Source organism: Grus americana, chromosome 4 (genome assembly GCF_028858705.1).
Source record: "Grus americana isolate bGruAme1 chromosome 4, bGruAme1.mat, whole genome shotgun sequence".
In the NCBI taxonomy this organism is placed as follows: domain Eukaryota; kingdom Metazoa; phylum Chordata; class Aves; order Gruiformes; family Gruidae; genus Grus; species Grus americana.
In genome coordinates, this window is record NC_072855.1 from 57,815,962 (window position 1) to 57,837,923 (window position 21,962).

The 21,962-nt window shown below is 42.2% G+C and overlaps 1 protein-coding gene across 1 annotated transcript in view; it reads left to right on the forward strand.

Annotated features, from left to right (window-relative positions):
• Positions 1 to 21,962, forward strand: part of MCUB (mitochondrial calcium uniporter dominant negative subunit beta) — a 53,036-nt gene that overhangs the window by 30,613 nt on the left and 461 nt on the right. The window contains exons 2-7 of the mRNA XM_054824567.1: positions 12,965 to 13,040; positions 13,789 to 13,959; positions 17,612 to 17,716; positions 18,535 to 18,695; positions 19,539 to 19,742; positions 21,146 to 21,262. Coding sequence (XP_054680542.1) covers positions 12,965 to 13,040; positions 13,789 to 13,959; positions 17,612 to 17,716; positions 18,535 to 18,695; positions 19,539 to 19,742; positions 21,146 to 21,262 — 834 coding nt within the window. The remainder of the gene's footprint in view (positions 1 to 12,964; positions 13,041 to 13,788; positions 13,960 to 17,611; positions 17,717 to 18,534; positions 18,696 to 19,538; positions 19,743 to 21,145; positions 21,263 to 21,962) is intronic.

The window sequence follows — 21,962 nt, forward strand, 5'->3', positions numbered from 1 at the left end:
TTCCGTTTCAAAGCTGAAGTTTAGAGACTGAATAACCCTATGTTTTAGGACATGTACGTGGATTTGGGGTGCTTGGTTGGAAGGCAGGTTGTAACCGAGGCAACTTTTGGGTGCTCGATGCCAGGCTTAAATACTCAAGTGTGAAACACCTTGAGGTTAGTGCCCTGTCTGAAGACCTGGATGTGAGTGACTTGGCCAAGTCTGCACGGTGAGTCAGAACCAGAATTACCACCTGGTCTGACTTCCAGGTCACCTGCTCGCATTGCCAGCAGGAAGAAAATTGCCGCACTGTAAAATAGCAGAGAATATATTAGTGTGTTTCTTTTGCTTTTATGGATGTTAAAATTGGTGCTTTTACTAAGATAAGAAAGCTATGCTCCTATAATAGATTCCGGGAACAGTCTGTGCTGTCCCTGGCTGAGGCAGACTGGGTTGGGAAGAGCTTGCAGTAGGACTGCAAGAAAAATGACTGAAAAGTGCATCAAAGATGAAGTACCTGCGTATACATTAAGTAGTTTATAAAGCCAGTTTCCTACAGAACGGTGGGTTTTCACCATAGATTGCACATCTTTTCCATGCTTCTAAACACCTTTGTTATAACTTGATTGTTCTGAGACAGGCACTAAATAACCTGTCTGAATATGGTGCCCGCAGTGCCCTTACCTCGCCACCATCCAGGCTTCGTGGGGGACCCCAGCCCCTGAACAGCGATATTTGCAACGCTCCAGTGCTCGTTCTGGAGGTAAAGCTACTGGTGACCTTTATGGAAGATGACAGTCTTTCCACATTGTTAGGGATAAAGAGGTGGAAAGTGGGGTTTTTTGTTGGTTTGGATGCTTTTGTCCGTACGCGCGGAAGGACATGTTAAAGCTATTCTAAATACAAATTGATTGTTGTTAGAAGGGTGCTGAGTAAACACGCTGAGGTGGAACAGCTCACCCTTGCTCCTTAATAGTCGTTTTGGTGGTACGGAGTGGCAAGCTTGCTGCTAGGAATAAGCAGATGTTAGATATCAATTTTGAGTAACCTCTCTGTAATTATATTTAATTTAAAAGTAATATCACTAATGTTTTATGCATCCTAGTAGAGGGAGTGTAGGCTGTTGGATCTTTGAGCGCTTGTTAACTGTTTCTGACTGTGAGTGGCTGGTAGCTGTGTAATTAAATAATCTTAAATCTTAGTGGAAACTGGCAAACAGATATGCAGTGTGATTATTTGCCTTGTTCCTATAGGAAATCACACTACCGAAGCAAAGAACAAATCCAGATCATCCATAACTCTGCACAAGTGTCCTAACCTGAAGTGAGATGTTAATGATAGGGGGTTTCCCCTCTTCTTCTCTTGGCAGAGTTAGTAAGGTTTTGAATTGCCCCTGATAAACCGAGAAACTTCACTTGGAAAATACTAGCTCACTTGGAAAGTCAAAAGTACTAATTAATGAGATATATAATATGGAGCTGCCTGGCTAATCAGTTTACGAAGATAAAAGTGCAGTGAAGACACTTTAGATTCGGAGTTTTTGTAGCTGCTGATATAACCTGTGTCTACATCTTCCTTCAGATCAAAGTTGATAAAAGGGAGAAACAGGATCCATAATTTTTAAGGGCTAAGTGTAATTTTGACATCAAATTTATATTTTTTCACTTTACAATTAATAGCTTTCCAGTACATGGTTTAATTGGTGTATCAAAAATAGAGACTGTCCCTCTGTGTTAGTGTTTTCAGGATGAATTTCTTGGCTGTTTTGAAGAGAAATTGAATGCAACATGCTAGAATACCTGTTGGCTTCCCCCTCCCACCACCCCACCCACCACCCCCGGCCTGTTTTTTGGGGTTTTTTTCTGCATGAACTTCATATACATAATGCTCTACAAAATAAGACAAACTCGATGTTCTTTGATTCTTAATATCAAAACATAGTGGCAGAATATTTTCCTGGTAGGAAATCTCTATGCATATGCACATTTACATAACAGAGAAGGAGTAACTTTAATTTTCCAGTGATCCTGTGTTAAAATTCCAAGATTAAGAACTAAACAGTTTTCAAATCCTTTGAACGTGAGAAGTTTCTGTGTTCCACTGCTTGCTCTGATAGTAAAGCATTAACAACGAGTATGTCAAACCCATAATAATTATCAAAGTTATTTGAAATTTGCCTTTACATAGAATTCTTGTACTCATTTGGGTGCATGTTGGGGGTGGAGTGAATAGAATGGCTACAGACCATTCATTTTCGGCGTGGTGTGGTGGCTTGTTCTGGAGTACAGGCTATAAACACGGCAACCTGACATCGAGCACTCTGCAGGATTTATTTACCTTATTTTAGAGTTTTCTTTCAGTAATGCTTTCCCCAAATGATACGCTTTCATTCAGTTAGGAGCAAGTCTGAGGACAAAACAGGGCTTTAACTGCAAACTTCACTTGATTAATTAACGCGGTGAGAGGATTTGTTGGAGAGAGCGTAGAGAAAACTTGCCGCCGTTAACCAGACTTTCATTGGCATTGCAGGCTAGAGATTCTGCTGTCCGCAGGGGTCTGGTTCATCGGTGACAGCTTCATTTAAATGTGACCCAAAGTACGGAGCTGGATAGAAGGTTCTACTTTATAATCATTGCATTATAGCAATCTGCTTGTGTTGGAGGACCAGATGACTACATCTGATATACATTGATGGCCTGGGGGGAAGAGCAGCAGCTTTTGAGTATTGTCTGCTTGTTCTGCGTGGCATTAAATTCTCGTTTGCTTTAGCATTAAAAGGCGTTCCTAACAACACATGGTAAACCCTGCATTTACAGAATGCAGGTTCTTGTTGCATCGGTCTTTGAAATACATGTCCTAAGTGAATTAATAGAGGAAGGGGAAATAGAACGACTCTTAATTGCCTGGAGTTCAAAGGCTTTGGGGTCAAAAGTGAGCAGCTAACACGCAGATTTGCCAGCCCCCTGGGAGGCACGCTGGGCGCATCAGAACGCAGGTGCTGGACCATCCGGGGCATACAGAGCCTTTCATCTTCTTGTATGTACTGGTTTTAATTGTTTTTCTCATGATAGTAAGCTTTAGAAAAAACCATTGGAAACCTCTACAGGAAATCTTTAGTTTCTCTGTGTGCTTTACCTGCTCTGTAGAAAGATATAAATGTACAGACTTGTACAGAGTAAAGACTGAAGGGCAGAGTGATAACGCAGTGTAGCACAGCCAGTATTGGTTGTTGATTTCCACATATCGCTGCTGTCTGTATGTTTTCTACTTTTACTCCTGTAGGAAGAAGGTGAAAATCAAAGGTATGTTGTTAAAACACTGGTGTCAACAGCTGAAACACGGATGTGGGCAGCATCAGTAAAGCTACAGCCATTTGATGTTTTTAGATTAAAATAGCTTCTTGAACAGCAATGGGAGAAGATAGACTTCCAAAAGAAAAAATAGAAATTAAAGCAAAGATGTTTTTTTCTTGACATCTGGCAACACTTTGGTGTATCTCATTGGGCAATAGCAATGTTTGAGGCCTCCTGTCCACAAGTATTTGAGTGTGATAGTTTCCTTGGACAAAACTCTTAAAGTGCCAGGACACGCTCCTCAGGACCTTTGCTGAACTCTTGGGTTAACGAGACCTCTGCGCGCTCAGCGGCACAGCCGTGTTTTGTTTCATGCCAGAACAGCGGTGGGATTTTCTAGGCATCTCTGCTGTGGCTACCCATTTAGCAGGAACACTGTTGAAGCTCTTCTCCCAGCAAAGCTCTTTTCCAAGAAAACAAATAGGTGGTTGTAAGCTTTGCCTACTTAGATGAGTTTTGTGGTTTTAGAAATATTTATGTAGACCTCCGATAAGGGACTTTGAACAAAGTTGTCTTCTAAAGTAAAATGTTGCTGTTGCTACGACAGTGTTGCTAAACCCAGCTTATTCCAACTTTTCTGTCAAGTGTGCGTGAAGGCTGGAAGATCTTAAACACATGGGTACTGATGTGTTTGTAGTGGTCCCTTTGATCTTGTTGCTTAGAACTGTTTACTTTCTTTGCTTTTCTCTAATTATTTTGTTTTTAATTTACTTTATATTTTCCTGCTGCCAGGGTCTATTAAATGGCAGCTGTACAGTTGCTGACAAAACCTGTTGAAGTTTCTATTAAACTGTGATCTTAAGTTCGCTGTTGGTTAATGGCTACAGATGTTCTTATAGTATCTGCCCTAGAATTTTTTAAATGTTATTCAGCAGAAACTATGGAAGGGGAAAGGATTAGCCCTCTCTGTTTACTTGTCTGTTTATGCCTTTGTTTTCTTTGGTTACTTGCTAACAAGTAATTTGAGCATCCAGGGGATGCATATAAAGCTGGAATATAAACTAACTACTAAGTTCCTTTTGGGAATTACTCTATAACTATCTGTTATAAGGGATATAAATCATTGTATCTACATACTAATACCAACCGCTAACAGAGAAAGACTTTTGATTTTTATCTAATCTGTCAGTTCTTCTGTTCCTACCTTTTAAGCAAACGCTGGTTCCTAGCTGTTTGGGTTTGTCTAACTGCAGACCTTTCAAAAATAAAAAATGAAGGAATGGTGATGTGGAGATGCTTATAAAAACATGTTTTTATGGTCTGCCATGTTAAAATAATTACATAGACAAATCATTCCTAGAAATGTTGTGGCAGGGGAGAAAGGAGAAACCTCTCTAACAGTGCAACATTCAGATACATGCACCTAGATTTGCTCTAAGTTACGCTGGGACTAAGCCAGACACGGACATAAGACTAAGTACCTATTCTCTATTACTGTCCTCTGTTGCCTTAGATTTGATCCCTAACATTTTCCTGCCCCTCCAAATAATAATTAATTATCTAATTAAAAAAGCCTGTTTGCTCAGTATGGGTGGCCAAATGGAATGAATCCACCATGGCCGGCTGAAGTCAAGGGCAGGATTTCTTAGTCTGTGTTTTCTTGCTGGGACGGCATCCTCTGCGCTGAGGTGACTGGGGGAGTGTTTGTGAGCGACCGAGAAGAGAAGGGCTCTGCCCGCAGCTCTGCCCGTCTGAAAGCTGCGCTGGCGCAGGTGGCTCTGGATCTGCAGCTAACAGTCTGCACTGCCAAGAAATGTTCTGCTTTTGGGATGATGGTGCTTGGGTAGCAGAAACTGCTAGCTGTGGGGAAGTGGTCTTCAAGAGGTAACAAAATTTCACTACTACTGTATAAGACTAGTGCAGTTAAGGGGTTTTTTTGGTGGGGGGGAAGGTGATGCAATGGAGTAGTGGAGATAGTTGCTTTGATTTTGCAGGGTATTGAGGTACCTCATGGCTTGTGGTCAGACCCTAGGGAGGGCTGAGAGGGGACAAGGTGGGAAATGCACCCAGCGGGGAAGAGATGGAAGGGATTTGCTGGAGAGGTGGCTAAGTGTGGAAGGGAGGGGATGCTGCGGAGGAGAGCCAGCTTTCCCTGCCCGGCGCGTTTCAGCAGCTGTGCAGCTGGGTCCCTTGCCAAGGTCCGTTCGATGGAGCGCATCTGCAGCGTGTTGCCTGCTAAAAAGCTTGCTGAAAAGCCAGGTGAGAGCTGTCGCTGGGAATTTCTCCACTGCTGCTAACTCTGACCTTTTTGCATGCATCTGTCAGATACTAATTCCAAACCGTGAGCATGCTCTTCTTTATTAGCCAAGCTGTAAATCTGCATAGTTGAGTAAAGAAAAGCCTGGGAAAACAATACTCATAAAAATTAGCGAAAATGCATCCTTGTAGGTGTATAAAAAAACTGGGCTTTTTTTTGTGTTGGGGGGTAGGGTTATTTATATTATAAATAGAAGTGTCCATTCTAAATGAAAACGTTGACAAGTGGTTCTGTTTTCCGAGTTATATCATCTTTTTCCTGTGTGCCCGGTGCTTTCAATCTGAAAAGCTCTGTAAGAGAAAAGTGAGAGTTGGCTGTAACTTTTGTAAACCTGCAAGTGCATTAATTTGACTTTGCATCCTTATCTCTCTTCCGTTATCTCATGTCAGCTGAAATTTAAACAAGCCTTTTCTTGGCTGGCAATTTGGAGAATTAATGTTATTCCTAGAGATGCATTTGAGAGGGGTTTTTTTGAGAGAGATGCAAAAGCAGCTTCATGCATTAAGGTATGCTCTTCTAAGACCTTTGTAGGAAAAGATGCAGCAAGCCCATTTTCTTATCTAATGAGATGTACTATAATCGTATTTTTGAAAGCAAAGTCACTCTTGTTACCCTTAAAGTAAAATTTTGCAACATTTCCCAGGTCAGGATGCCTGTCCAAGAAGGCACGGCACAAGAGCAAAGATCCATTCTGTGGGACAAATAAAAATCCTGTCTGTGCTGACAAATTAATCTTTTGACCAAGACTGTTGGTGGGGAACAGATGGCACAGTTCTCAAATGCAGCTTGCTTTTGCTTTTGGTAAAGCACAAACATAGTTTCACGCTATAATCCCTCCCTCTCAAAGTCTTACCCCTCTTTGATTTGCAAACTTCCTTCTAAGTGTTGCATCCCATCTTCCATTCTGAAAATAAAGTAGGTTGGGAAGAACAGCAACTTTCACATGAGTAGGTTTATTGAAAGCGGATGAAGATGCAAGATTTCCAGTACCGTAAAACCTTAGACTCAGAGGAGATTTTAGATCTGCTTCTCTTTGTAGGAAGGGAAGAAGGTTTGATGACATAATTCGACACAATTCTTGGTGTTCCTCCTAACAATGTACTTGGCCTTGGTCTTGTTTTTTAGGCCTGTCCTTTTGCCTGCTTGAAAGTGTGCTTGCTTTGAAAGGCGAGGATTATCTTCAGAGTAGTGCCCAGAAGACACTGCAGGCAGAAGATGTCAACTGGTGTTCATCTCCTCAGCACTTTCTGGTGTTGCTTCTTTGCAGTGAGGGGTCACTGTTACTGAAATCATGCTTTTGGACAGAGGAGGGAGCGGCTTAAATTCAGCCTGTTTTCAGTATTTTCAGCAATAATTTTTATGGCTCGTAAAACCGATACGGATGCAAATCCAGGTGCTTCCCTTGATACCCAGAGCTCTGCATCCTCAGCTGCCCCATGGAGAGTCAGATGACCTCGGTGACATACAATGTGAGAAGAGGGACTTCGCCCCCTGTGATCACCCGTGACTTGCAGGGGCTGCACAACAGCTTCTCTCCCCTGCTTGCACGTGCTGAGTGGAGTGGGGAGCGTGGGTGAGTGGAGGAAGAGTTTGAGCAGGGAGCAGGTGAGAGAGCACAAAGGAATCGTGAGCAGAAGTCAAGTGGAGGATGAGCACTTGCTCAGCGGAGGCTGGGTGGAAGGTCTCCCCGGCAAAGCCCTGCTGCAGTGGTGGGTTTGACCAGCCGGACCTTCATAAAAGGGGTCTTGGTGGCTGGTCATCTCGATGCGCTTCTCATCAGCTATCACTTTGGTCATTGGTTGTGTTTGGCTGCTTAAATCTAGTGTCAACTGTTCTTGCAACCTGAGCAGAGGCAGGAAATGAAAGATCATCAGGGATGATAATGGCACAAAGAACAGCAGGCACATGAAACTGAACTATTTTTTTTTTCCCCCCAGTACTGTAAGACAAGTGAATTTCGAAGAAAAGCCACATGAATGCTGTATTGCTTTTGCTTCTTCAAGATCACTGGAACATGCATAGTCATGTTGAAACTTCTGCTTTGCTGCAAGACACCTCTTGGTTACCTTTTTAAACTTTGATTTGCACCGAAGAAGGGGTTAAAAATACTGTAGATTTTGAATAAGCTACAGGGTTGAAATGCAAATGTTGCAGTGCAGTTCTTGTAGTGCCCTATGGAGCAGCTGGGAGAAGGTATTCACCATGGTCTGTATTGAGGCAGAAAAGCCATGTCTCAGGAAAATAAGAAAATCTGTCATCTTTTTTTTTTTTTTTTTTCTCTAGGGAAGAGAAATATTTCCTGAATGCTCCCAAGTGTCAGAATTATCTTCCCTGGCTGAAACTGTTAGTAGGTGTAGGGGTATTATGGCAGAATGAGTGATGTGTCTGTTGTGGGGGTTATATTTGTTTAATTTAAGCTGGGCTTCCAAAGGATGTTGCTAAATCTTAGCAGTGTGCCTTGAAGCTGCTGTTTGTATTGAGGCTGTTGTTGCATGATCATCTAAATAGGTTCTAGGACTAGTGGAGAAACAACGAAAATCCTTTCAGTGTAAGCAAAGACAAATTACAGAAAAGTAAATGAGAGAGAAAGTGTTTCTGTAACTCAGATGGGCACTTGCAAGATGATTGTAGATGGTTGTTAGGGCTCCTGGTGTCTTATTTTCCTTCTCATGTGGGATTGCTTGTAAAAACAGCACAGAAATTTAACAGCAGATTATCTCCAAAATGACCTTCATGACTCATTTTAAAAAGGGAAATACCTTATGTGTAGTTATTATAAACTTGGTCTGAAACTGATTCCTTTTTGGTAATCTTGGTTGCGCAAGATCTGCAAACTCAGTAGACTGTGACAGCACCTGCTTTTTTTCCTCCTTTCCCTTGATTTAAATCTTTCTGCCACATCTGTGGATAGTTTATTCTGAAATTGCAGATTGTTACTCCATAATTAATTGCTTGGTTTGTTTCCCTTTGTTTCCTTCATACACAGAGAACTTCTAGATGTGTTTATTAGAGATAGAAAAACATATAAGTCAATATGGGAATTATAAATAGCTATTTACAGTACATGCACTCAATGAACGGTGGCTAACATGTTCCTGCCCTCATTTTCCTCCTGCTCGAGACAAGCAAGCAGCACCTAGAGAGGTGACTTGTCTTGCCCTCTCCTTCACAGGCTGGGCAAGATCAGTGCGTGGGGAGAATGATGCATACCGGGGATGTTGGCTCATCTAGTGACACTTACAAAGAGAGGCCTCAAAATTCATTTTTAGGCATTGCAACTACTAGTTTCCCCCATGATTTTTTCTCCCTTCTGTTCCCTTCCTCCAGTGAAGGGAGCTGTACCAGGTCTTGGAGGAGGATTCCAGGAGGTAACTGAGCTCTTCTCTCCTGCGCTGTAACGTTAATGTTGAAAAGCAGGCTGCAAGATCCATGTTAATTAGAGTATGTTTTGCTGCAGTGTAATTAAAAAAGGGATAAAAAGCTTACGCTCAGTGGAGTAGTGTGTTTCATCACTGTGCTTCTCTATTTCAGATTCTTATCATTGCCTTAGAGAGAAGGAAATGAGAATATGAGAGACCATAGCATTCATAGTAACAGTCTGCGGTCATAATTTTTTGCGAGGGCTGCTTATGAGTTTGACTTGAGGCATTATCAACAGCATCTCACGCTAGAGGCATATAATACTTCAGTTGTAGTACTGCCTGGCACTTCAGGAAGGGTGCAGGTGGAGTTGAGCTGACTCTATGTATTTTGGTTGGAATGAACAGCTTTCCACGAATAAATGCAAATTAATGGAGACCTGAGTGTTGAAGGAGCATTACATTATTTTTGCTGTTGAAATAACAAACCAAAACTAATGAATCTTCTGAGATTTATATAAGCGAAGTCAAAACAGTTTCAAATATGTGATTGTTGACTAGCTGAGTTCTGATTCAGATTTTTTACAACATTTTGGTATGGCAAGTCAAAATGAAATAAATCAACTAAGTGTCAAAGATAATTCTGTGCTCTCAGGAAGTCTCCTAATGACATCTTTTTGTAGAATTCCTTTTTCAAGGTCGCTTTTTCAGGAGAAAAATATTTTTACTTCTTACTCTCTCCCTTCCCACCCACATTGCAATTTTCCACAGAGCAGAAGTTACAGTTCCTGATGAGGTTTCTATTTGCATATGCAGTGCTGAGGAAGATCAGAGGCTTTCATGCCACCTCATATGCTGATGATACCAATTTCTTACACATAACTGGTCACACATAAATTTGAGCTTAAGTTTGCAGCAACAGTTACTCAGCATCCTAAGAGATTGCTTATTTGGAACAGCTAACTCCAGAAAATGCAATGTAGGTAGGTTCAGTGGTTTGCCACTCTCAAAGTGAAAAATGCAGTATTGCTGTTCCTGTCTTTCCCCCCGCCATGTCCGGCTGCTTAGTTTTCCAGCTCAGTTACGCTGCTACATTAGTCCCTGAAGCTGTGCTGCAAACCAGATCATTGACATTTCCACTCTGACTTTAACAGCAGCAACTTCTCTGCTACTGGAGACAGGAGGTACCCTAAAGAGAGGAAGTACTTCTTTAAACTGGATGTATATTTGCTTTTTTACACTAACTGCTACTTTTTAACCGAATATGTTGGATTATTTTTACCATAATGATCATTCTGTGCCTGAAACTCTCATGAGTTTTCACTCCTGGAGTCCATGCCTTGAACTGAGTCAAGAGACGCAGGTCAGGGTGGCTGAGTGCTGCTCCCAGCTGGTTTGTGTTGGGAAGCAAATACAGCTGGGGGAGAAAGGATGTTTCACAGCCAAATGCTGTTCAAAAGCCTTTGGCCCGATTCCAGAATGTGGTTGTGATTGCATTAGAGGTGTTTTAGCCAGATGTCCTGCCATGTGCGCGTTCGAGTTGCAGAAAGATGTAGAATAGCTTTGTTTAGCTTTTGTGTGGTTAGGTGAATTAGCCAAGGGGTGTGTGTACTGGCATATAAAAGAGTTAGTAGTATGCTGTCCTCCTGACAATATCTCAAAGTTAAAGTCATGATGCAGTTAATTCAGGATATGTTCCTTCTGCTTTTGCTTTTCTTATACTTCACGTATTCTTTGCAGGTGATTTTAATGGGTAGGCTGCATTAACGGACATTCTAAAAAAGAAAAAAAAAGCTTCAGTATATAGAGATTCTTTCAATAGATCATGAATGGTAAATGTCAAAGTCAAAAGAATAATAGAATAAAATAGCTTAAAGATCTTATTTCAATAAATGGAATTTGATATAATAAATATTTTAAACCTAACATATTTAATATATCTAAATATTTTAATATATTAATATGTATTAATTGTTTAATGCATTGTTTCCTCCATAAGTGAAGTAGATATACCCAAATTCACCAAAATGGGGCTTTGGGCAGCCTGGTCTAGTGGAGGGTGTCCCTGCCCGCAGCAGGGGGGTTGGAACTAGATGATCTTTGAGGTCCCTTCCAACCCAAACCATTCTGTGATTCTATGATTAAAAAAATAAATAAATCGAGGAACTTTCCAATACAAGCATGAAGCAGTTCCATGCCTGAATTCTTTATTTAACCTAACTGGATATTCCTATCCAGACAGTTGAGCTTGTCATTCTTTAAAAACAAATAAATCACACTAACGTGGTGAGCAGTGCTTGGCATACTGAATGGGCAGAGGCCTCTTGCATTTGTCGCTTTCCTTTCCTGCCTCATTGAAGCAGGTTAGCTTGCAGACTATGAAATGTTCTGGTCTTCAGGAAGATGAGCTACAAAGCTCACCGGAGGGAGAATCAGTCCTTGTCATCTCTCCCCACGATGTTTTCCACTTTCCTCAGCTATCATATTTCCATCCCCGTGCCTTGGTCCAGCCCACGCACAATTTTTGTAACCAGCTTAGGGATGTGATTTCCTTTCCTACTTCTGCCTCTGACACTTAGTTGATAGCCGTAACGCCTGCTTTCTGGGAGTTACTGCATTAAAATTGTTCCTCTCCTTGTCCAGGGGGACTAGCTGTAGAAGCAGAGGACTTTTGTGTTGGAGTAGTTGCATCTTCCACAGTGTGGCTGGACTGCTTTAACTACATGGGTCTAATCAGAGCAGTTTGTCTTCTCTGTTTTGAAATGGCCGTGTTGAAGTGTCTTGTGGTTTAGCCCCAGCTGGCAGCTGAGCACCACGCGGCCATTCACCCACTCCTTCGCCCACGATGGGATGGGGAGGAGAATTGGGAGAAAAAGGTAAAACTCCTGGGCTGGGATAAGGGCAGTTTACTGGGACAGCAAAGGAAGAGGAAGATAACAACAACAGTACTAATAAAAGAATATACAAAGGGGGTGATACCCAAAGCAATTTGCTCATCACCTGGAACCTGATGCCCAGCCTGTCCCCAAGCAGCAACTCCGCTTCTCTGGCCAGCCCCCCCTCACATACAGAGCATGACATCATCTGGTATGGAATATCCCTTTGGCTAGTTTGAGTCAGCTGTCCTGGCTGTGTCCCCTCCCAGCTTCTTGTGAATGTTAACTCTATCCCAGCCAAAAACCAGGACCCATCTTGATGTTTCCCACCAATGTCCCCGGAAGAGATGGGCTTGGGAGCGTCACCACACAGGTTCAAAATCCTGCTGTCAGGATACTTCCCACATCTGGGTGTGCCTCCTTCAGTGTGGTACCAGAGGCTGGTGGTGCTGTTAGTTGCAGCAACATCTCAGCTGCAGCTGAAACAGCCATTCACATTTAAAAAATAAAAATAAAATATTTTTCATACTTTGGCAAGCTACATTGTTACTGCCTTTTAACACCATGAATGTCAATGGTTAACTTTTGGTATATGATATATAATTACAAAGCAAGGAGGAGTGACCTCAGTCTGCATTGGCTTTATTATATTTGAGATTATGAAGAGTGCCATTCTGTTTATGATTCAGCAATAAAAGACTTCACTGAAACCATGCACGCTGTTTTAAGTTACACTGCCGACTCTGAATGGCTGCAGAACACTTCTGCCTTCAGGCACCATGATGTAGAGATCTTTCAAGCGGCTATTTTTGGGGTAGAGGAGAGGGCTTATTGTAAGAGTTGCATGAAGCACTTCAAAAACACTGCAATTTTTTTCCCTTTCTTTCCTTCCCCTTTTTCCTTGAGTTATTTACACCATGCTAAGTTGAACTATGGGCAATACCTTGGCAACATTTATGCTTCTGTAAGGATGGCTCTGTCTTTCAAATAGAAATAGGTAAGAGAGGGGGTTTTCTTCAGAAACCTCTGCTGTCAGATCACACAGAAGCAGATCACCATGACAGGCTGGGTACTGCCTTTGACCAGATAAATCTTACATGCTAACATTTCTAAAGCAAGCTCCCTGTGTCCGTGCTGCAGGTGTGGCTGTGGAAGCACACCAGAGCTTGGAGGGGCCAGGAAGGAGCACCTTACAACACGCTGGTGCCATCTGACGGTAAGCTTGCCCAGCAGGTTTTCCCCTTCCCATCAATGTCAGTAAGCTTTTCATTTATTTTGTGGGAGTGGGGTGAGATGACGTTAGTTGCATGTTATCATAGAATCATAGAATGGTTTGGGTTGGAAGGGACCTTAAAGATCATCTAGTTCCAACCCCCCTGCTATGGGCAGGGACACCCTCCACTAGACCACGTTGCCCAAAGCCCCATCCAACCTGGCCTTGAACGCTTCCAGGGATGGGGCCTCCACAACCTCTCTGGGCAACCTGTTCCAGTGCCTCACCACCCTCATCATGAAAAATTTCTTCCTTATATCTAGTCTAAATCTACCCCTCTTCAGTTTAAAGCCATTGCCCCTTGTCCTATCACTACACTCCCTGATAACCAGTCCCTCACCATCTTTCCTGTAGGCCCCTTCAGGTGCTGGAAGGCTGCTATAAGGTCTCCCCGGAACCTTCTCTTCTCCAGGCTGAACAACCCCAACTCTCTCAGCCTGTCTTCATAGGAGAGGTGCTCCAGCCTTTGAATCATTTTTGTGGCCCTCCTCTGGACTCGCTGCAACAACAATGTTATTTTTTTGTATATCTATATATCTCCCAGCAATAGAAGTACTATATTCATTAAAGAAATCTGGAATGTTTTGTGTGGTTTTGTTTATTCATCCTGTGTTTTAAAAACAGCTTTTAAATTAAACTACAAGTTCCAGCATGACTTCTTCACTTACTTTTCTTTTCCCCCCCACCCCAGAAGTAACGATTAATTACAGACATGGTCTGCCTGTGGTAACTCTTACTCTGCCCACAAGAAGCGAGCGCTGTCGGTTCACTGTGAAGCCAATGGTGACCACCGTAGGGGCATTCCTGCAGGATGTGCAGAGAGAAGATAAAGGAATTGAGAGGGCGGAAGTCTTTGCAACAGGTATCTTACATTTCTGTCATTCCTCAAAGTGAATACATTCCCTTTCCAATGGACTGTATGTCTCTCCTGAAGCACGAGTTCAGTCCTCTATCAGTTTAGCACTGTTGTTCTTGGGGTAGTTCTTGAATGTTTCTGGGGTTTATTGGTGTTTCAGATTAAATATCTGAGTCCTCTTGGACAGGATGATTAAAAATGCAAAATTGGACACATTAACCTTCTCTATATCCCATTTGTAATGTTCCCTTTCTTCTGGGTTGATATTGCAGAGGGCTGCAGGGACTTTTAAAGGAACTGAAACTAGATTGATGCTCCTAGAAGATCAGGAAGCCACAGATCTAGGAGAAGCTGCTTTAGTTGCCTTTGAGAGCATGTTTAGTAAAACAGGAAGATACCCCGCAGAGCAATGGAGATGTGATCTGTGTGGATCCCAGTGTGTGCGTGAGCTTCACGTACACAGGAACTTTGGGATTGTTGGTTGTGGAGGTTTTTTTAATGCTATGTCTGCTAGGCAGCAAAGGTAGAAAATTCTCTTGAAAAAGATAATTTTGTAAGAGACTCTTGTATCTTGAGAAGCAACTGTAACAAATGGTCATTGCCAGCAGCTTGCCTTCTCCTTAACATGGAAGTTTTCACTAAAAAGGTTTTCTTACAGGGGTGAGGCTGGGCTAGCCAAGAACATGTGTCTGCAAACAGTTAGCCTCTGAGTACTGCTATCTCTGCAGAGACATCTGTGGCAGAGGTAGTTGTGATTCACTGCTGGATCCTATTCTTCTGTGGTATATGTCAGCAAAATCTAACTACTTATTCTGCTTCACTGCAAATATCCGTCACTTGTGGAGCATAATTTCTGTAAGCAGCCTACAAGTCTGGCATTTTTGGCATGGAGGGGCAGCAGGTTCCAAAGTGGAAAGGAATTTGGGCTGTTTTCACTTGTTTAACACTGCCGCCTCCTCGCCCCCCCCCCCCAACTTTGAACTAGAGACATTGTCCAGTTTGATTAAAACGATGACTGTTAAACAGTTATCTGCTCTGTATTTTTCAAGTGCTGGGCAATTGTAATGTTAGAGAACAGCTTAGATGTTTAATTTATTAGGAAACTGATACTGTAAAGAGAAACTATTGGTCAAGTACCGAGAGTTGAATTTAAACATTTATTATTAAAGAAAAATTATGAAGCCTTGATTTAGTGCAGACACAGACACTTCTTCTGTGTCATTTAGCCATTAAACGAAACCCAACCTTAATTGAAAGCATTAGTGCTCCATATGATGACTCATTTTCATTTTCTGTGGATTCGATTTTGGTCCTGCAAAACTTCTGTAGGCAAAAAATGGCCATTGGTCCATATTTGAACACTTGTGCTTAGGTGTAGGAAGGAAAGTAGCCTTTTGCTGAAAGCCTGTAAGGAATTTTCTAAAATAAAACACCTCCCTTCCCCCCAAACTTTTCTGCTTTTCAGTTAATGAAAGGTTGGACAGGTTAATAAATCGGTGTTGTATCACATCCAGAACAAAGAGCCTGTCTGGCACTTCTTTTGAAAAGCATTTTTTGCTTAAATGTCACTTTATAAATGTCACCTTAATAATTTACATGCAAATGAGCCTTGATGTTCTATTACACTGTGAAAAAAAAAGAAAAAAGATATGAGTGGATGGGCACATTAAAATTTCAGATTGTGGATTGAAAGTGATAGCCTTCCAGGTTTGCTTTGCTACCCACACAGAGTGGGTCGGGGAGCCAGCTGGTGTGTTAGCTCAGGGCGTTCAGTAGTCTCGGCCTCAGCAGATGGGGCCTGAGAGCAGAGTTCCAGGGAATAAATAATTGCAGGTGTGGGGTTATCTATGGTACCTTTCATAGTGGGCAGGTGGGGACAGATGGAGGAGCTGGGGCAGTAGCTCTGTGACAAATATTTACATACAAAAATCTTCATATTTTGTAGCCTGATCATTTTTCATCTCTGTCTTCTGCCACTGCCCACCCCTCGGCAGGGGCAGGGGAAGATGCCGTTTTTATGTACAAGAAATGAAAACCAGGTCAAACAGCTACCGTGGAGCAGCTGCTGCATGGCTTTTGAACCCCCCCCAATGCTGCAGCAGTGTGTCCAGCAGCAATGGTGTGCAGCTCCAGGGATTCTTGGGCCACCCGAACCCCCTGCAGGGGCTGGTTTTACTGGGCAGCTCTGAGATCTGCTGGACTTGGGCCAGTGAGGGCTCTGGGGATCCACCATTACGTGTTGTTGCTAATGACTCCGGGAGCTCCTTTTTGGTGTCTTCAGCTTTGGGATGTGATGTGTTCCTTTGCGTCTTGGCTGCGGTGAGGTGCAGCGGATGGTGAAATGAAGAGGAGATATGAAAGCCATCAGGCAGGAGGAGTAGTAGTATACTAAAGAAAAGAGGTTATTTACAAACTTCAGGCCCCTTTAAACAGGGAAACAAAAAGCAGAGATGGGACAAAACAGATCTTTTATATTTCAGCAGAGGTTTTGCATTACATCTGCCTTTGTGTATTGAATGTAAAATAGGAAGGGATCCATTTCTCATTGGGATGTAGCTATTTTTCCTGTTGTTCAAGAAATCAGAAATGTTGCCAGAGTACTAATCTTGCAAGATCTGCTGCGTCGAGCATGCCCTGGGAAGGGCTGCAGCATGTCCAAGCTGTTGGATGAGAGCTGTTTCATATACTGAAGTTGTGGTCCATCTACCAGTGGCAAATCTTTTCGAAGCCCTAGGCAGACACAGATACTGCCTTTTGGGTGAAAGAGCCTTTGGCAAAGAAAAATGGTAGAGAGGGAATGAAAAGAAGGAACAAATATAAAAGCAGGTTAAAACCTTCAACAACCAGCTTTCCTGATTGAATGTCACAGTTGTCCCCTTGTCTCTGATTTTAAGTCATGGAAAACAGATATGATGGTTTGTCTGGTTTTTTTCCTCAGTCTGTTCTCTGTGTTGCTGATGGGGTAGCATTCATGTAAATTTTTGCATAAAAAAGAAAAGTCGAAAAGGGTTCTCCAGAGCTTTTTAGACTAATGCCTCTCTGGCTCTGGGTCTGCCTTGTACTGGACAGTCTAGCTATCTACTTCTTAACTCCCAGTCACAACTGATAGTGAAACAGAGTGATTGCAAGTACCCTTAATAAAAATTGGAACACCACTACTGACAGGAATTGCTCCTTTTGCCTAGAAGAGCTTGTTTAAAGAAAGACATAAATCTGTAACTGAAGATGAGGTCTTTGAAGGTCTTTTAATTTCCCAAGACCCTTTGTCCTAGTGAAGATGCAAACTCGTGTGTGTATGGAGAAACAAAAATGCAGATCTTTATGTTCCAATTTGTTGCTGGTTTACGTAAGGCTTCTTTTTCTTCTGCCCTCCCCTTCCCGATGGGTCAATACTAGTTATTTGTAACACAAGAAAATGTAAGTCTGCTCATAGGAATGCGAAGTCCGAATGACACTGCTAGAGAAAGCATTCAGGCACACACTCTGCGTTGATGTGTTCCTCCTTTCTTTTTAAGTATCAGCTACCATATTTGTTAGAAGTACAGTTCCCTTCCAAACATTCTTAATAAAGAACTCCAGCACTTTTCCAAAGGGATATCAGCTAATGTTTAAGATTCCTTATGACAAATGATGTAGAACTTAAATCTTTCTTCTACAGATGGTAGCAAGGTCTCTGATGCAACCTTGATGGAGGTCTTACTGATGAATGACTTTAAACTTGTTATCAACAATACATCATACAGTGTGTCACCTCCTGTAAAAGGTAAGAGTGATGCTTAATAACTCTGATTATCTCACTTCATCTAGTGAAAGGCACAGTGTCCTGGTTTTAGCTGAGAGGGTTGATTTTCTTCATAGTAGCTAGTGTGAGGATATGTTTTGGATTTGTGCTGGAGACAGTGTTGATAATATAGAGATGTTTTTGTTCTATGGACTTATTGTTGAGCAGTGTTTACACAGGGCCAAGGCCTTTTCTGCTTCTTGCACTGCCCTGCCAGCGGGATGGCTGGGAGTGCACAAGAAGTTGGGAGGAGACAGACAGGACAGGTGACCCAAACTGACCAAAGGGATATTCCATACCATATGACGTCATGCTCAGTTTATAAGGAGCTTGGGGGGAAAAGAAGGGGGGGCGGCAGCGTTCGGAGTGATGGCGTTTGTCTTCCCAAGTAACCGTTATGCGTGACAGGGCCCTGCTTCCCTGGAGATGGCTGAACACCTGCCTGCCCATGGGAAGTGGTGAATGAATTCCTTGCTTTGCTTTGCTTGTGCGCGCGGCTTTTGCTTTACCTATTAAAATGTCTTTATCTCAACCCACGAGTTTTCTCACTTTCACTTTTCCAATTCTCTCCCCCATCCCGATGCGGGGGGGAGCGAGTGAGCGGCTGCGTGGTGCTTAGCTGCCAGCTGGGGTAAAACCACGACACACAGGAAGTCTCAGAAAACTGGAATCTGTCTGGAGAAAAGAATTTCTCTTTTTTTTACCATTGGATGGTCCTGCTTTTTAGGGTTGGAGGTGGGGAGAGAATGAAGACAGGTAGGTTCTTGAAATGTTTTATATGACAAACATTTTCTTCTCAGATAAGCTGAGTAGTGAGCATGCTACTGAAATGGAAGATATCAAATCCTTGGTCCACAGACTGTTTGTGGCTCTACATTTAGAAGATCACCAGATCAGGAAAGAGAGAGAATTGCTACAGAAACTGGACCATCTGAAAGAAGAGCTGCTGCCTCTTGAACAGGTTGGAAAGTGGGATTGCTTTCTATTTTAAAAAACTCAAAAGCATTTCCTTTCATCAAGAGTAAGTCCTTCAACAGAAAAAAATGCGCATGAATGGCTAGGGTATGTCTAATTTGTTTGTTATGCAAACAAGAGTCAATTAAAATATAATTCAACTTATTTTCAATTCAGTTATTTTCCCTGCTGTTATGCACGTGCCCTGGGTAGAAACCATAACACCTGGAAAAAGCTGTCATGAACAAGCCTCAGCATGGCTAGTATTGGGATTGAAAGTCCTCTTAGTCATCTGTTGCTCTACAAGTTCTGAATACCCATTACAGAAAAAACAATAGTGAGGTAGAAGTTGTTTGTGGCTTAGGCTAGGGTTTTCTATATTGCCAAGGTAGCAAGGCAAATTGTGTGGACTAATGGTTGCGATAATCCAAGAAGGGAAGGTATGAATGTTGATCTAGGGCACGCTAAGCTAACCCAGCATGATGGGGGGAAGCCAGCAAGAGCCTGACAAAGTGGACAAACTTTTCCTTGACTTCAGACCTGCTTTGTGAGAACCAGCCTCAGCGTTAACCAGGGCTGCCTTGAATGGTAAATGGAAATCCAGTAGACATAAATCCCCCGTAGTGGGAAGGGGAGATGAAAGCAGTATTTCTTGGTGCACTACAGCCAGGAGATCTGGTTGCCCTTGGATTTCAGTCCTTTTCTTTCTCAGCAGGGGAAGTCGGTAAGAGGAGTCAGTAAAAGATCCTGAAAAAGGATCTAGCCCAACAAGAAGAAAACATAGTTGAGGAGCTGCTCATCAGTTGCACTCACGTTTGCTTGAACAGGTTTCTATATTTCTTTTCCTTAGATGAAAGCCAGAATCATGGACAGTGCCAATGCGAAGACCTCCAGGCTTCTGTGGGTTGGCTTAGCTCTGATGTCAACACAAGGGGGAGCGTTGGCGTGGCTCACATGGTGGGTCTATTCGTGGGACATCATGGAGCCAGTCACATACTTCATCACTTACGGGAGTGCCATGGCTTTCTATGCCTACTTTGTTCTTACTAAACAGGTAAGTCCTCAATTTGTAAATGCCTGGAGTATTGTAAAGGAGGAAGACTGACTCTGAGAATCACAATGTTTGGGCTCTGATGAAAACATTATTCAGTAAGTAGCCTTGCCATCAGATAGGGACTTGTTTGATCCTTAATGGGGCTGGATACATCATGCAAAGTCAAGCCAGGTACTGTTACACATAAACTGCAGACCAGGGGCTGAGCGGAACTACAGACCAGGGGCTGAGCGGAACTACTATCTGTAAGATTTCATAACCTAGGGAATGAAAAGTGATGAAAGCAGTCTCTCCTTTTATTTTAAATTGTTATAGATCACTTTGAATAATAAATGGCACCTTGCTTGTTGCTGTAAAGGGAAAGCAACTAGTAGTGCTGTGCCAGTTTGGGAACGCTGCCTTACAGCAGGTCAGGAAGCAAATCACTGAAGAATAGCTTTTATTTGCTGGAGTTTACATATATATGGTGCAGGGTGCCAAACAGTTTGGAAATCTGGCAGTTGCATTGTTGAAATATACCTAATTTAGTGCCTGAAAAAATGTTATTGCTTTGTTCTTCCCAATCTGACTGCTTTTTCTTGACTTTGAATGAATAGAGATAAATCTAGGGCAGCTGAAATGAGGCAAGAAACAGGCTTTGTTTAGAAGAAAAAATTTTGATGAATAACAAAAACCCAGATCTTAACTGAGCTGTACAATACAGACGTGCCCTGAAATCCTGTCAGACTTTGAGGAACATTTCTTTTTCCTGTTTTAACTCTGTATTTTACTCCCAAAGTGGACATCTCAATGTCGAACTTTCTGTGATGCAAAACTCTTTGTTATGGAGGTATGTGGAAGAGTAGCCAGCACTTCCTTCCATAATACCAATGGATCTATAGACCTCGTGAGATGCCAGGTTCCTTTACGGAAAAAGCTCTGAATGCGAGTTTTAGTCATTCTCACTGATTTTTAAGAAGGGCTAAGGCATTCCTACTTTTCGTATATCAGTAGATAAAGAGATTACTACTTGGCGTTTTTAACAGCTGCTGGCGCCATTGCTTGAGACTTTCAGGAAAGTCTTTGAGAAATAGTAGTTGAACTTCCTCTGACTTCTTGGAAGTAGTGTCCGTTGACTCAGGCAGCTCGAGTCATGAAGATCACGCTATGGGGCTTTGTTATGATTGAAAATTCCTTTAGACACGATAGAAATTATTCCTACCACGTGTCTAGAAGTCCCTCATGACCTATAAGGGCATGTCTTCATATGTAGCCTCTTAACAGAACATGTGTGTGTGTTGAACTAGATAAATCTTCCTGAAACAGGCTGAATTTCTATGAAAAACTCATTTGTGCAGATAATCTTCTGACCTCTACCCAGTTTTCTTGCTAACCCCCCATATGTGCCCTGCTTTCTTCACCAGGACTACATTTACCCTGACGCTAAAGACAGGCAGTTCCTCCACTACTTCTATCGGAAATCCAAAAAACAGCATTTTAATGTGGAACGATACAATAAGCTCAAAGAAGACCTAGCAGAGGTATTTAAATGCAGTCCTTAAATAATGAGGTAGCCTCTGGGTTAAGACTTTTTCAGTAAACTCTCAGCTAAAATTGAAAAATTGACCTCGAAGTTTGTTACATTCAAAACAAACAGTGTATTGCTTATCAGCCAGTTTGAGCTGTTTAAATAACCATACAATGGTTGGTTATTTCAGTAAGTCATCAGAAAGGGAGACCTTCATGAATTTAATTTAAAACAAATAAGTCAGTTTTATCAGCCCATCACATCCATTTTTGCATATTTGAATATGTTGCATTTTTGGCCATTTTAATAGAATAGCTGTATTACTTTCAGAGACGGTGTGTTTGCTGCACTGCTGTGGTAGCACAATCTTCTCCCTTCCTTGGAAGGAAATTGTCTTGCAGAGTTCAACATTTGACCACTTAATCCTATTCCTCAGGGAAAAGCCTTAGATTTCCATCCAGTCACTGTATTCTGTAAAAGGTGGTTGTGCTTGTGCCTGGGAGAAACTCTGTAATCTTTGTGCCAGAATGTAGCAGATCCCACTCCTCAGTTCTTACTCCCCCATTCCATCTCCCCAGCCCTGTGTTCAATGTCTCGTAGAGGAAAATTGAAACTACCCCCAATTTTAGTTCAGGGTTATCATTTTATGAGCCACAATTGGCATAAGGCTGGAGTTTGATGCTTTTTCAGTAGCCTTTGAGTATGAATTTTCT